The sequence below is a fragment of the Phasianus colchicus genome, chromosome 9 (genome assembly GCF_987193195.1).
Source record: "Phasianus colchicus chromosome 9, bPhaCol1.hap1.1, whole genome shotgun sequence".
Lineage (NCBI taxonomy): Eukaryota > Metazoa > Chordata > Aves > Galliformes > Phasianidae > Phasianus > Phasianus colchicus.
Window position 1 is genome coordinate 3,057,026 of NC_143444.1, and position 15,844 is coordinate 3,072,869.

At 51.9% G+C, this 15,844-nt stretch overlaps 1 protein-coding gene across 1 annotated transcript; it reads left to right on the forward strand.

The window, feature by feature from the left end:
• The first annotated feature begins 548 nt into the window (after positions 1-548).
• LOC149916743 (uncharacterized) lies at positions 549-15,696 on the forward strand. The gene is made up of 6 exons (XM_090145765.1): positions 549-927; positions 3,013-4,227; positions 5,629-5,699; positions 11,414-13,270; positions 13,529-13,598; positions 15,521-15,696. The coding sequence occupies exons 1-6, from the start codon at positions 549-551 to the stop codon at positions 15,694-15,696; spliced, it is 3,768 nt and encodes a 1,255-aa protein (XP_090001891.1).
• The last annotated feature ends 148 nt before the right edge of the window (positions 15,697-15,844 follow it).

Consider the following 15,844-nt stretch of genomic DNA (forward strand, 5'->3'; position numbering starts at 1 on the left):
AGAATTCTGATTCAGTGTTGTCTTTATTCTCTCCTGGCTGAGTGCTGGGCTCAGAGCACGGGGCAATGGATCCGTGTGTCGCTGGTGCCAGCAAGTGCAGAGAGCGAGGGCGTGCAAGCCATCCCAGGGAGGGCCTGCCCAGCGCAGACGGCCACGAAGCAGCACGGAGGCCGGCAGCACTGCGTGCCCCGCCGTATCCAGGCCCACCGTCCCAGGGAGAGCCTGCAGCGGCCCCTGCCTGCAGCGCTCCGTGCCCCACACGCTGCCGCGACGTGCCGCCAGTGGCCCGCCGTCGTCAGGACGACGCCGAGCCCCGGGCAGCCGGCTGCCCAGGCGGGCGCGGAGGGCTGCCGCAGTGCGCTGCGGAGCCCGCCGGGGCTCTGTGACGCGGGCCGGCGTCGCGCCCCAAGGCCATTGTGACGCGGGGCCGCCGCGAGGGGCCGGAGTCCCCCGGAGAGAGTGCCGCTCACTCTCGGGAGAGCGGCTCCGCGAGGAGGACGCGGCTCCCCCGGGTGCGTGCGACCGAGCGTCTGCGCGAGGACGCGGCGATGAGCGAGGAGCGGGAGAAGAAGGACGACCGCCAGCCCGACGCGGGGCTGCCACGCGTGCGCGACCGCCGACAGGTGCGGGCCGGGGAGGGAGGCGCTCGGGCTCGGCCGGGCCGCCGGCGGCCGTCGAAGTCGCCGCCGCGGGGGACGCCGGCCGCGCCTTCGCCGCCTCCATCCCGGTTCTCCTTCTCCCCGCAGGTGGTGCCGCCGGGCGGCCGGAGCCCGGGCTCGTCCCTCCGCGGCGTCCGTCTGCCGCCGCTGCCCGGCCCGGAGAGCGCGCGGGCCTCCGGGAGCCGCCGCGCACAGGTAGGGAGCCCGAGGGAGGCGGGGCCGGACGTCTTCCCGCGCCGCGTGGGGACCGCCCTGTGCCGGTGCGGCTGTGGGGAGCGGGGCGGCAGCCGCCCGCGGGCTGAGCGCTGCCCTCGGTGCTGCGTGCGGCGCGAGCGGCGAGGACCGCGCTCACTCGGCCTTTCTCCTCGGCTTCTCTTGCAGGCGGGCGGGCGGCAGTTCCTGGAGTCGGCGACCGGCGGCGGTGCCAGTGGCCAAAGCAGACAGCCTCAGCCACCCTTGCTGCCTCGCTTAAGGCGGGCGGGGCTGCCGGCAGCAGCACCCAGGCGTGCAGCAGCAGCTTCTGGGGTCTGCAAGCTGCCTGCTCTGCCAGCGGCAGCCTCTTCCACACCATCTCCAAGTGGCAGAGCACGTGCCGTGGGCATCAGGGGCAGCAGACTCCCAGTCCTTGCCCCGAGACCTCCGGGAACCTTGCATGTCCAGGACGGGACAGCAGGGGCTGAGAGCCGGGGTGCAGCCCTGGAAGTCTCAGCTGTTCTCGGGCGTCGCAGTGCCAGACCCAGACAGAACTACGTGGTGTCCCTGAGCTGTGCTGCAGCCGCAAGCCCAAGAGCCGGAGTGCAGCTGGCAGTACCAGGGCGCCAAGCACCTACCAGCAGCCTGAGAACACCAGCAGGAACGGCCCAGGGACTGACCACCAAGGCTGGGAAAGTCCACGCAGCTTGGAGAGATGCTCAGGAGGGCAGCACAGACACTCGTGCTGCCACTACACCATCTTCCAGAGCAGCTCAGAAGGGCCCAGAAGGGCAGGCAGGCGGCAAAGAGCAAGACAAGGAGCCCCTGCCTGCATTAGTGCCTGAAGATGCAGGCAACCTAGATTCTCCCAAGGCTGCACACTCTCCAGAGGAGGCCAATAATGCAGTGCTGTTCCCAAGAGTGTGTGAGGGGGGAGAAAGAGACGTAACTGCCACCACCATGCCTGAAGCCTTCAAACAAGCTCTGGGAGCAGCACTGAGACTGCAAGATCCCAGAGGGGTCAACCAGGTGGCCTACAGATGTTCTCCAGTACACCCAGCAATCTGGAGAATTCGGGATGAGGCAAGGAGGGAGCAGATGTTGTCCAGCTGGAACATCTCCTGGCCAAATCTGAGCATGCTCAGGCTGCTAAGACCCCAAGCAGCACATGCCAGTGCCAGTGCTACCAACAGTGCTCAGGGTATGCTGGACACCTGCACCACAACAGTGATGGTGGAGGGCCTCTTTCCTGCACCAGGGGAGCTCCCCTCCTGGGATGCTGGAGTGCGGGATGAACCGCATGATTTAGAAGAGATTGTTGAGACAGGAACTGCAAGACAGTCATCTGGTGACCTGCAGAATGCATGTCTTGCCCTGTCTGATGAGGCAGAGACAGTGTGTTCAGCTTCTCTTCTGGGCGCTGGTCTTGGGCCTGCAGGACAGCTTGAGCCATTGCCTGCATCAGTGCCTGAAAATGCAGAAAACGAGACCACGCACTGTCCAGAGGAGGTCAATGCAGCACCACTCCTGTCAGCATGCAAGGGAGGAGAAGAAGAAATAGCTATGCCTGTGCTGGAATTGTCCAAAGAACCTCTGGGAGAAACACCAAAACTGCAAGATGCCAGAGAGATCTACGGGGAGACCTATGGATATTCTCCAATTTTCCCAGCAATTCATAGAATTCAGAATGAGGCGAGGAAGGAGCAGATGTTGTCCACCTGGAACATCTCCTGGCCAAGCAACGAGAGCATGCTCAGGCTGCTGAGACCCCAAGCAGCACATGACAGTGCCAGTGCTACCGACACTGTTGAGAGTATGCTGGAGACCTGCACCACAACATCGATGGTGGAGGGCCCCATTCCTGCACCAGGAGAGTTCATATCCGGGGATGCTGGCGTGCAGGATGAACAGCATGATTCGGAAGAGGCTGCTGAGACAGAATCTGCAGGACAGTCATCTGGTGACCTGCAGAGTGCATGTCTTGCCCAGTCGGATGAGGCACACACAGTGTGTTCACCATCTCTTCTGGATGCTGATCCAGGGCCTGTAGAACACCTTGAGCCTCTGCCTGCATCAGTGCTGGAAGATGCAGAAAGCTCAGATTCTTCCGAGGCTGCACGCTCTGTAGAGAATGCTGATGCAGCATCTCTCCGCTTGTCAGTGTCCGAGGGAGAAGAAGAAGCTATGCCTGTGCTGGAATTGTCCAAACAAGCTAAGGGGGAACCATCAAGACTGCAAGATCCCAGAGAGCTCTACAGGGAGACTTATGGATATTCTCCAATTTTCCCAGCAATTCGTAGAATTCAGGATGAGGCAAGGAAGGAGCAGATGTTGTCCACCTGGAACATCTCCTGCCCATGCAATGAGAGCATCCTCAGGCTGCTAAGACCCCAAGCAGCACATGACAGTGCCAGTGCTACTGACACTGTTCAGAGTATGCTGGACACCTGCACCACAACATCGATGGTGGAGGGCCCCATTCCTGTGGCAGGGGACCTCCTATCCTGGGATGCGGGAATGTGGGATGTACACCATGATTCGGAAGAGGTTGTTGAGACAGGAACTGCAGGACAGTCATCTGGTGACCTGCAGAATGCATGTCTTGCCCAGTCTGATGAGGCAGAAATATCACGTTCAGCTTCGCTTCTGGATGTAGGTGCTGGGCTTAGAGGACACCTTGAGCCATTGCCTATATCTGTGCCTGAAGATGTGGAAGACTCGGACTGTTTCACAGCAGCGCACTCTCCGGAGGTGGCCAGCGAAGCACCCTTCTTCCTGTCATTGAGTGAGGGAGAAGAAGGAGAAGAACCAGCTATGGCCATGCCTGAGTCCTCCAGTCAATCTCTAGGAGAACCATCAATTCTGCAAGATCTCGGAGAGATGTACTGGAAGGTCTATGGATGTCCTCCAATTCACCCAGCAATCCGGAGAATCCGTGACGAGGCAAGAAGGGAGCAGATGTTGTCTACTGGGAACAAGTCTGAGCCATACAGTGTGGGCATGCCCAGGCTTCTCGTGCTCCAAGCAGCAGATGATGGTGCCAATGCTGCCGACACTGCTTGGGGCATGCTGGACATCTGCGCCACTACATCGAGGGCAGATGGCCACTTTCCTGCCTCTTGTGATTCCCAAAGCTGGGGTATTGGAATTAAGTATGCAGAGGAAGCGATCATTGACGATGCTGCCAGTGATGCCAGCACCGCTCACAGCATGCTGGATGCCAGGGACACTGCAGTGATGGCTGAGAGCATGCCCACGCCCTCCTGTTTTTGCCCTGATACCATGGTGGGTGTGGAAGAAGAATGGGAGGACAACCGTGAGGAAGAAGCTGCTGAGGCAGTCAGTGTGCCACCAAGCATTTCTCATTCCTCAGCTGGTAAGATGAAGACAGCAGCAGCTCGCCGCCGGATGCCAGCTGTCATCAGGAATGTGCTCCGGGCTCTGCGCAGGATTTGCACCTGCAGCTGCATCAGGGGACAGCAAGAGGAGAAGCACGAGGCTGCAAACACCAGGCAGCACCCCAGAGATGCCTAATTCCATCTTGTCAGTGTCAAATTATGATTCCATCCTGTCAACGTAGAATTCTGATTCCATCTTGTCAACATAGAATTCTGATTCCATCATGTCTACATAGAATTCTGATTCCATTTTGTCAATGTCGAATTCTGATTCCATCCTGTCAACGTAGAATTCTGATTCCATCTTGTCAATGCAGAATTCTGATTCCATCCTGTCAACATAGAATTCTGATTAAATGCCATCTTTATTCTATCCTGCCTGAGTGCTGTCTGATCTGTCACTCATGCATGGTTGGTCTCTGAGTGCGACTACTGGGCTCAGAGCACGGGGCAATGGATCCATGTGTCGGTGGTGGCAGCAAGTGCAGAGAGCGTGGGCGTGCAAGGGAGAGTGATTTGTGACTTGCAAAGTGTGAGCTGGCTGAGCCGGTGTGTGTGTGAGGTGGGCTGCGATGAAGGGGGTGAGGGGCTCTGAAAGGGGCAGCCCTGGTGGGAGAGCACCGCTGTGCCTGTAGGGGTGAGAGCACGGCCAGACACCTACCTAGAAGGCCCATTTGGGGCAGCTTTTGCTGAAGGGGCAGTCCTTTAGTCCAGACGCCTTTAGTCCACTCTAGGTCTCCATTTGCCGTTAGACTTCCACACTGTCCATACAGGAGAGTTATAAGGAAAGTTTGCAGATGCTATTATCCCTTGATTGCACAGTTCATGAATCTCCAATCCTCCTGCCACAGGCAGGGCCACCAACCTCCCCATTTAATACTAGTCCAGATTGCCCAGGGCCCCATCCAATCTGGCCTTGAACACCTCTAGGGATGGGTTTGATGGGATCTCAAAGATCACCTTTTTCCAACCTTGTTTCCACCCCCCAAGGTGGACTGGGTTCCCTACCTCTGCATCCGTCTCTTCTGCCTCTGGATCAAGCCTGGCCTGGAATGTTTCCTGGAAGAAAGGAGTCTTTATAGGAAGCAAGAGGGAGATAGTCACCACCATGGATCCAGCATGATAGTTCAGTCACTGATCTTCAGTAGTGGTGGGTTGCCGAGCATTGTTGTTCTGTTGGCGATGACAGTGACTACAGCGATGATGGCAACTTTTCAGTGGTAGTACAAACTTATTTATAAGTCCAAAGTCAGCTCTCTTTGGAGTGGCAGCTTCTGGCTTTGGGATCTCAGAAAGAACCCCTTTTGTTCCTTTCTTCTGGGCCTTGCCAGTAGATAAGAGGGAGCAGGGAGGTGCCCACTTGTATCTTGCCTTCACAGGATACAATGGTATCATCGCCCAGTCTCATAGCAAGCTGGAGTTATTTGGTCACAGGCTATATCTTCCACCAGTAAGCAGTCCTGAGCACTCCCTACCAAAGGCAAACAGCTAAAATTGTCCACACAGTGATGTTGATTGCCACACAGCAACACCCATCACTCATCTCCTAGACAAGGCAGCCTTATCACAAGAAATACCTCAGGAAGCAAGCTTTGAGCCAAAAAAAAAAAAAAAAAAAAAAATCAAAGAATTCTCACACCACCACGTGGCTCAAAGATTGCTTGAAATGAAGCATAAGTGACCCTCCATGGTGGTGAGGAAAAGAGAAAAAAGAAAGTAAGAAAAAAAAAAAAAAGTAAGCATAAGGGAAAAGAGGAGTGGGAAGGGGGGTTAAATGTTACAGTTGTTATGAAGAATTTCTTGGGCTTGGTTACAGAGGTTGCCCTGATTTGTTGGACTTGTTCATCATCAGTTGAAGTGGTTACAAAGTACATGGAGGATACAACTCCTTGTATAAAAGTTGAATCAAACATGGAGCCATACAACAAACAAACATAAGAGTTGCAACAGCACACGAAAAAGGATACGTTTCTCCCGTGGGCAATTTGTTTAGCAACTTTTTCATTATCATTCCATTTTTAGACAACAATTAGAGTCATTCAATTTGCCACAGACACCACCTGTGACTCTTCAGGAGTGGTGACACGAACGTTCCATAATGAATAAAAATTAGAAAGTGAAAAGAGACAACTGTACATTTGGCAATAACCATACCTTTAACAATAGCCAATAATATTAAATCAGTAAGTAAAACAAATAGAGCTATTTGTGTCAGCTGCTTTCCCCACCCAGGAACTCCCAGTGTAAGCCAAGATCCAGATGGGAATTCTTCAGTAGAGGTTGTGGTGTTTATGAACACCCATACAATATTACACTTCAGTGAATTCATCAAAAGCGTATCTAGTCCAATTTGACAATATGTGGACTTGCCATGTAATGTTTTCTAAGATGATTTAGTATCACGAGAACTCTCCACTTGAACATTTCCAAAGCAATTCAAATGCTGAGAGATATAAATCTTAGTTTGGCAAGTTCAAGTATTGCTACAGTCTACAGAATTTTTCACAGGATAGTGTGTGCAGGATAGTCCACAGTATAAACCATCAAGAGGAGTAATCCCAGAAACATACACATCTCTTATCAAAACTTAGACACTTTCCAACAACCATGTTTTGGATGGAACTCCTGGACTGGTGTGACACTGAAAAGCATCAGTGCAAAAGGCTTTACGATAGATTTCTTTTGTGCCCACATCTAACAGATATTAGATGGGCCTCTTGATTCATTTCCCAGTTTGTTAGGAATTTGGAAACACTGTGGAGGAGTCACATGCAAATCATAATCAGTTTGAAAAAAAGGGGTGAAAGAAGGGGTCAAAAGAAATGGTATCACTGTGCAGGGAGTACCAGTAAGCCAGGATGACCTGTAAGAACTCTGAACCCAGTTGTGAAATTTAACAGATCCAAGGACTGATATCAATCACCACCCACACTCACAACAATGCAAAACACAATATGATTGCAACCAAAAAAATGTAATTAAGAGGTATACTCAGTATTCTAGCATGATCAAATCTTCAGTATTTCTGTCACAAAACACAAACGGTTAAAATCAGCCTTAAAATTAGCCTTTCTGTCAAGTGCCCACGGGGATCTTCTGTAAAATAAAACAAGAACCAACTTGCCCTTTTTGGGCTTTGTAAATATGGTTAAAAAATGAGGGAACAATTGAGGAAGTGTTGATTTCATATTACTTTTTTCGGGGTGTCTTTAGCCTTCCAAGGATATTTGGTAAGGGATTCTGTTAAGGTTAGGGAACTGGCCTCATGTTAGCTGAGTCAATCGCACAGGCTGGCCAGGGAGATAAGAGTGTTTCCCTGGCTTATCAGCCTCTGGATCATGACTCACAGGGGTAATTGGCAAGAGTGGTGAGGCCTTTAGACACAAGGTGTTAAATGGAGGATCTGGTTTCCCTTTGTGGTAAGCTTTCTAATGCATCCACCCTTCACTGCCCCCACCCCGGTCACTTGGGAGGGGCGAAGACATCAGTTTTTTATTGGATAGCTGCTCAGGTTTTGCTTTCCAGGTCTTGAGCTTTTGTTCTGGCCACCACTTAACTAATTTCTCTAACCTGACAGTGGGTAATCCATTCATCAGATCTCACAGGACACCCTTTTGCCAGCCCAGTGTCCAGAGACAATTACCTTTATGATCAATATTCCGCCTATCTGTTTTTACTGAAAATGAAACCCTTCCAGTCCCACTGAGCTTTGGGCTAGGTGGCCTGGGGGCAAGGCTGACCGCTGCAAGTCTTACTTCCCTTGGCTCAAATTTACTGGCGGAAGAAATCACTGACCCATATTTTCTTCCATAGTTGATTAACTCTTGGACAGCCTTCTTCCACGCCCATACGTCCCCTGACTGCAGATGGTTAGATGTTACAGTTCCTTCTAACGCTGCCCGGGTTCTCTCTCCCTGACACATAGCTTGTATCTTTCCTTGCAGTTGTATGCCTATGGGTTTCAATGACTCTGGAAGCCCCCTAATTAAAGCAGTCATTCTCTCAGGATCAACAGGCATCATCATAGGTGATTCGTGGTGTGGCTGCAGCTTTCTATCATACATCATTTGGAGACAAGCAGCCTTTTGAACGCTCTCTACTAACTGGTCGACTGTTCCAGTAATAGCAAGAGGGTATCCCTTTTCTAGAGGATTGAGACCACCTGCCCAATAGGCAGCCCTCTGTGTTAAGGACCAGGGAGCACCATTGTTGCCAGTAGTTAAAAATACTCCTGGTCCCCAGTAACCTCCCGCTTCCTTTTCCATTAGCTGTATCTGGTCTCCACCAGTGAGACTAACCCTCCATACATACTCATTTTCTGACTCCTTTGGAGAGCGGCTGAAATCTTTTTTCAATTTTGCTAGTTCAGTGGCTGAGAAGGGAATTCCTTTAACATTCATTTGAGGATCTAGATCCTCCCTGTTATTGAATGCATATTCGGTTTTTATCAAAGGGTGCATCTGGGCTGGAGAGGCCTCTAATTTGTCTAGCCTTGCCTTCATTTCTTTCAATCCTTCTAGAGGGTAGATTTTTTCTTGAGGCAAACTATGGGCGACAGTATCGCTATTTTCTTTATACCTTAACTGCTCCTTCAGAACCCCTAGTAAGGGAGCTGCGTCATGCTTTTCATTTTCTAATGAAACAGGCCACAAGGGTAATCCATACCGTATGACATGGTGAAAAAAACCTCAAAACTGACGGGTTTGACTGAGATGGGCAGCCACTGCTTTGGGAGAGACTGGCAGATGATAATTGCTTGTGAATCATTTGTTTTGTAAGTATATATACGTATGCATGTATTATTAGCACTACTGTAATTTCTCTCTTATTTTTCTGCCTTAGTAAACAGTTTTTATCTCAACCAAATCATTTTTTTTCTGATTCTCTCCCCCATCCCATCTTTTCAAATAAGTGAATTTCCAGATTTGGACTTAAAATTTGCTGTCATACAAGCACTAACATTTTTGTTGTATTATGTAGATGTATGAGCAAACAATTCTCAAAAAATTACTGCCATGTCTACTCTGCTGCCAAATTTATATCTTCATATAAATATTTACATTTTATAGACATTTCCATTATTCCACATATTATGCTATTATATATTTACATTTATATACAATTACTATTTACATTTTATAGAAGACAAAAATCCAGTGACACTATTTCCCACTTCCTATATAGTCCAGTGACAATATATTTCCTATTAATAGAAAAAATGCCAATATAGGCATCTGAAACTATTGCAGGTTTCAAATGAAATAAGTTTTTAAGTAATATATCTGAACAAATTTCCAGGAGAAAAAAAAAACCAGCCTTTTTTTCCAAAACACAAGAGAGTGTGCTGGCAGGATTTTAACTACCAGCCATGGTGGTCTCAATTTATACACTGAATAAGATTTTCACTCTAGTGCCATGGCTATTCAGGAGACGTGTGTATGCTTAACGGGGCTGGCTGGCTGCACTCCACCATGCTGCTCTTTCACTCTCCCTTCTTAAAGGAACAGGGATGAAAATACAATGAAGGAGAGCTTCAGTTGAGATAAGGACAGGGAGATCTCTCACCAAGGACCATCGTGTGCAAAACAGACTCAAGTTAGGGGACGAATGTAAGTTTCTGTCTGTTAATAGCAGACTAGAGCACTGAGGAACTAGAAGCAAACTAAAAACATTTTCCCATTCACTCATTCTCTTCCAAGTCGTCCCCTTAAGTGGAGCAGGGAACTGGGGCTATGGTCGGTCCCTAAAGCTCTGATGTTGCACCACACAGGGTCCCTCTCACGGCAGCCATCTTTTCTAAACCAATCCCTCACGGGCTTCTGACAGACTGCAGCTCTTCAAGCGCTACTCTAAAGTGGCTCCGTACCCCGGAGTCCATCCTGTAGAAACTGCCCCACGGGCAGCACTTCCCCAGAGCTTCAACACCACACTCTCCTCTTCAAGAGCAGCAGCTGGCCCAGCCCTCCTGCCCCACCGCGGCCCTTCTCCATGGCCGCAGCTCCGGCCCGGGGCTGCTCCTGTGGGCACAACATGGCTGCGGCCTCCTGCAGGCCGCGCCTACCATGGGCTGCTTCATGGCTGCAATGGAGATCTGCTCCGTGTGGTGCCCACGGTCTGTAGGGGCCGGCCTGTCATATGTCTCCTGCTTTCCTCTTCCCTTGAAACAGAGGGTGAGGTATCTAAATGGACTGTTCATACCCTTGTTTGTCTTCCTCAGCGATTGCCACTTCCTACAGCTTCTTCACGTGGTCCCTCTGCACTCTGACCACAGCACAACTCCCTGAGATGAGGCCACCCCAAATACCCTTCAAACAACATCTGGTCAACCACATCCTCTCTTGGGATGTGCTTCTGGGTTAAAATCTACTATGTGCTAAAGGCATACTGTTTCTCCAGCCCACGGTGGTCACAACACGTAGCACATCTTCATGCTGTGTAGCTTTCAGCAGAGTTGCTGTGTCCCTGTGGCCACGCTGCAAGCACTGCTGAAGGCTGCACACTGTCTTTCCTTGCTGCCCTCATTTGCCTGGTTGTCTGTCTCTTCACCAGCTGATTGCTGAATGAGGGTTTGAGACCCACTAGTACCATCTGTGGATAAAAGGTGTAGTCTCTTCCAGCCAGCCAGGAGCAAGCTATCACCCAGAGCAGCCACGAGGATTCTCCAAAGAAGCCTGGGAACAGCTACAACAATTGCTGTGGCTCTGTGTGTTGCTCCCAGTCTTAATAATCAGGCTTAATGATCTTCTTAAAATACAGTGTTTGCAGTGCCTCTGATATGAATCAATGTTTAAGAAGGGCAAAAAGGGCTGCTTACTGCAAAACAAATACTCGCACAGAAAGATTAGGCATTTGTTTAGCAAGCTTAATTAAAAAGCTCTACTTGGTGCCTCTTTGAGGATCTAAACTCCTTGATAAAGAAATAACCCGTTTTTCCAGTTATAGCTTCCTTTTCTTTGTAAGTGGTGAGTAGTTTCAAAGATCAAAAGGCCAAGTCTCATACGCCATCTTAATTTGAAAGATATTTTAACATTCTGATAAGCACAGTTTTGGAATGCTTCATTTTGTTTGCCTCACTAGTCAATGTGCAAACTTAGGGTAATTAAACAAAGTGATATTTCACAGTCAGTCTTTGCATTTAGACAGTGAATGTGTAAGTTTAAATAGGAAAATCTACATACTCTCGGGAGAGCGGCTCGGCGAGGAGGACGTGGCATTAGAGGCAGCAGACTCCCAGTACTTGCCCCGAGACCTCAGCACACACCGCAGATGTTGTCCAGTTGCAACACACGGTGGGCAAACTCTGTGAGCGTGCCCAGGCCCAGTGCTGCCAACACTGCTCAGGGAAACCTGGGCGTACGCTCCGCGACATCGAGGGCTGAGGCTCAGATTCCTGCCTCTGGTGGTTCCCGAACCAGGGATGCTGGAGTGCAGGTTGAGCTGCAAGAATTAGAAGAGACTGCTGAGAGGGAATCCGCAGGATGTTCACCTGGCAAACTGTGGAGCGCATCTCTTGCCTCACCTGATGAGGCAGGCAGCATGCCTTCGGCTTCTCTTCTGGCTGCGGACCCTGGGCCTGGAGGACACCTTGAGGCTTTGGCTGTAACAGGTCCTGAAGATGGGGAACACTCAACTTCTTCCAAGGCTGAATACTTTCCAGAGGAGGCCAATGCAGCACCTTTTTTCTGGAGAGCATGCGAGGGAGAAGAAGAAGAAACGGCTACCACCATGCCTGAATTCTCCAACCAGTCTCTGGGAGAAGAACAGAGGTTGCAAGATCCCAGAGAGGTCTATGGGGAGGCATATGGATATCCTCCAGTTCACCCAGCAATCCAGAGAATCCGGGATGAGGCGAAGAAGGACCAGATGCTGCCACACTGGAACATCTCCTGGCCAAATAGCATGAGCGTGCCCCCGCTGCTAAGGCCCCAAGCAACAGAAGACAGTGCCAGTGCAGCTGACAGTGCTCAGGGCACGCTGAGCGTCTGCAGTGTGACATCGAGGGCTGAGGGCCAGTTTTCTGCTTCTGATGATTCCTCAGCCAGAGGTGTTATAGTCCAGGACTCGCAGCTAGAGTTGGAAGAGGCTGCAGAGATAGAAACGGCAGGACAGTCATCTGGCACCCTGCAAGTTGCATCTCTTGCCCCATCTGATGAGGTACACGCTGTGTGTTCACCATCTCTTCTGGATGCTGAGCCAGGGCCTGCAGGGCACCTTGAGCCTTTACCTGTATCAGTGCTGGAAGATGCAGAAAGCTCAGATTCTTCCGAGGCTGCAAGCTCTGCAGAGGAGACTGATGCAGTATCGCTCCCCTTGCCAATGTCCAAGGGAGGAGAAAGAGAAGAATCAGCTATGGCCATGCCTGAATCCTCCGGACAAGGTCTGGGAGAAGCACGGAGACTGCCAGATCCCAGCGAGATCAACAGGGAGCCCTCTGGGTACTCTCCTATGATCCCAGCAATGCGGAGAATTCGTGAGGAGGACAGAAACGAGCAGATGTTGTCACACTGGAATATTTCCTGGCCAAGGAATGTGAGAAGCCCCAGGCAGCGAAGGCTCCAGGCAAGAGGTGACGCATTCAATAATGTTGGCGCTCGTCAGGGCATGCCAGGTATCTGGCCCACGACATCCCGGGCTGGTAACTGGTTTCTTGACTCTGGTGACTCCAGAAAGTGGACTGTTAGACTGCCAGTTATACTGGAAGAGTCCAGTGATGACAGCGACAGTGCTGCCAGCACTGCTGAGGGCACGCTGGATGCCAGAGACAATGCAGTGAGAGATGAGGGCATGCACCCGCCCTCCTGTCCTTGCCCTTCAACACTGGAGAATGTGGAGGAAGACTGGGGATGTGACTCTGAGGAAGATGCTGCATCAGAGGCAGTCAGCATCACATCCAGCACATCCGATGAGCCATCTGGTGAGGTGGAGGCCATTTCTTCAGCTTCATCTGTAGCTGCAGATCCCATGACTGAGGAGCATGTGTCAGCATGTGAGGGAGCAGAAGATGTGGGCCCTCAGCATGAGGTGAGCAAGGTCAGCACCAGGCATGAATTGGAGGCAGAGGCAGGAGTGGTGCCTGGAGTGTGCGCTGTGGGGAGATGCCTGGAGATGCTGTCTCCTTTCCAACCAGCTCCATGCATTAGGGTGGACAGCCCCTCTGTTATTCCTGCCTTGCCTTCAATCAAAGGGGCCTGGAAAGGGGATCCCTCCCCTGGACCCCTGGCACCCACACCATCACCAGCCAGTGGCATACAGGTGTGTGGTTTTGTTCTCTTCACACAGGTTTCTGCAGAGGCTGAAGAACGTGCACAGAGCTCCGTGTGCTTCAGAGATGCACCGGAGGATGGCCCAGGTACATCCCCAGACAGAAAACAATCCCAGGGAGGGACCTGTCAAGCTCAGATGGCCCACCAAGTGGCATGGAGGCTGACAGCGTTCCATGCGCTGCCATATCCAGGCCAGTCCTCCCAGGGAAATTCCATGGTGGTGGGTGGCACGGCCAGACACCTACCTAGAGGAGACCAGGAGTGTCCCAGCTGGATCAGGGCTCCTCAGGTGTCTCACTGCAAAGGCTTGGGTATTCCCTACATTGACATCATCATTCCCCCTTATGAGGATATCATCAGTATACAGATAAATCCGGACACCGTGGTCCAACGTGAGCTTCTCCAGCTTCTGTGCCTATGCTCCAAGCGCCAGAGTGGGCGAGTGTCTGTACCCCTGGGGTAATCAGGTGACTGTGCATTGCACTCCCTCCAAGTAAATGCAAAATTGATTGTCCTCCACCTTCTTCAAGGGGACCATAAAACAGCTGTCTTAGGCATCAATGGCAGCCAGAAAGGGATGAGCCTGTTCCTGTAGGGCAGTAATCAATTCTGAAACATTTGGGGCAGCTTTTGCTGAAGGGGCAGTCTTGGCCTCCAGATGCCTGTAGTCCACTGTAAGGAACGTGTCTGAGCCATACAGTGTGGGCACGCCCAGGCTTCTCGTGCTCCAAGCAGCAGATGACGGGGCCAGTGCTGCCGACACTGCTTGGGGCATGCTGGACCTCTGCAACATGACATCGAGGGTGGATGGCCACTTCCCTGCATCTTGTGCTTCCCAAAGCCAGGATATTAGAATTAAGTACACACAGTAAGAGACCATTGACAGTGCTGCCAGCGATGCCAGCACTGATCACGGCATGCTGGATATGGATACCAGGAACACTGCAGTGATGGCTGAGAGCACGCCCACACTCTCCTGTTTTTGCCCTGATACTGTGGAGGGTGTGGAAGAAGAATGGGAAGACAGCCATGAGGAAGAAGCTGCTGAGGCAGCCAGTGTGCCACCAAGCATTTCTGGTTCTTCATATGGTGAGATGAAGACCATGCCTTCAGCTTCCCCTGTGGCTGCAGGACCCAGACCTGAGGGACATTCATCTGCATGCAAAGGAGCAGAAAGTACAGTCAATTTCAAGCACAAGGTGAGGGAAGTCCATGTGGTCAGGACCAAGTGTGAAATGAAGGCAAAGACAGGAGCTGTACTGGAGTGTGCACTGTGGGGAGATGCCTGGTACTGTCTTCTTTCCATCCAGCTCCATGCAGAAAGATGGACATCCGGGGTTACCCCGGCTTACCTTCATGTGAGGGGCATGATTGACAAACCAGGAGAAGATAACCTGGAACTTGGAGTATTGCTGGCAAGGAACCTACAGGGCTGGTTTTGCTCTCCCCTCACAGGTTTCCGCAGAGGCCAGAGGAGGTGCACAGAACTCCAGTCGTATCAGAGAGACATCAGAAGATGTCCCAGATATGTCCCCAAATGGAGAGCCTGCTGAGCCTGATCAGCCCTGTGAGCAGCTCGGAGGCTGGCAGCACTCCATGCGCACCATTCTGCTGTGCCCAGGACAGCTTTCCCTCCCAGGGAAAAGCTGTGCTAGGGGAGCACGCAGGTCCTTGCCTGGTGCCCACCCTGCCCCTTGCCTATTGCTATCTGTCTCCCATAGCAACCGCTGCCAGACCACATGCTGCCAAGGTTTCTGCAGAGGACAGAGGACCTGCACAGAGCCCCAGGTGCTTCAGAGAGGCACCGGAGGATGGCCTAGGGACGTCCCCAGACAGAAAGCCATCCCAGGGAGGGCCTGCCCAGCTCAAATGTCCCACCAACTGGCACGGAGGCCAGCAGCGGTGTGCGCCCTGCCATATGCAGGCTCATTTTCCCAGGGAAAACCCATGTACAGAGCAGGCAGGGCCTCGCCTCTGCCCCTTGCCTACAGCTCTCTGTCCCCCTCAGGTTCCGCAGCCGCACCACACGCAGCGGCTCGCCGCCGGATGCCAGCTGTCATCAGGAATGTGCTCCCAGTTCTGCGCAGGGTTTGCACCTGCAGCTGCATCAGGGGACAGCGAGAGGAGAGGCACGAAGCTGCAAACACCAGGCAGCTCCTGGAGATGACAAACCCAGTCCTGTAGATGTAGAATTCTGATTCAGTGTTGTCTTTATTCTCTCCTGGCTGAGTGCTGGGCTCAGAGCACGGGGCAATGGATCCGTGTGTCGCTGGTGCCAGCAAGTGCAGAGAGCGAGGGCGTGCAAGCCATCCCAGGGAGGGCCTGCCCAGCG

Coding starts and splice junctions, on each gene's coding strand:
- LOC149916743 (XM_090145765.1), top strand. CDS start 549: ATGAGCGAGGAGCGGGAGAAGAAGGACGACCGCCAGCCCGACGCGGGG. Junction 928..3,012: donor CGCCCTGTGCCGGTGCGGCT/GTGGGGAGCGGG, acceptor TCCGCTTGTCAG/TGTCCGAGGGAGAAGAAGAA. Junction 13,271..13,528: donor ATGTGGGCCCTCAGCATGAG/GTGAGCAAGGTC, acceptor CTCTTCACACAG/GTTTCTGCAGAGGCTGAAGA.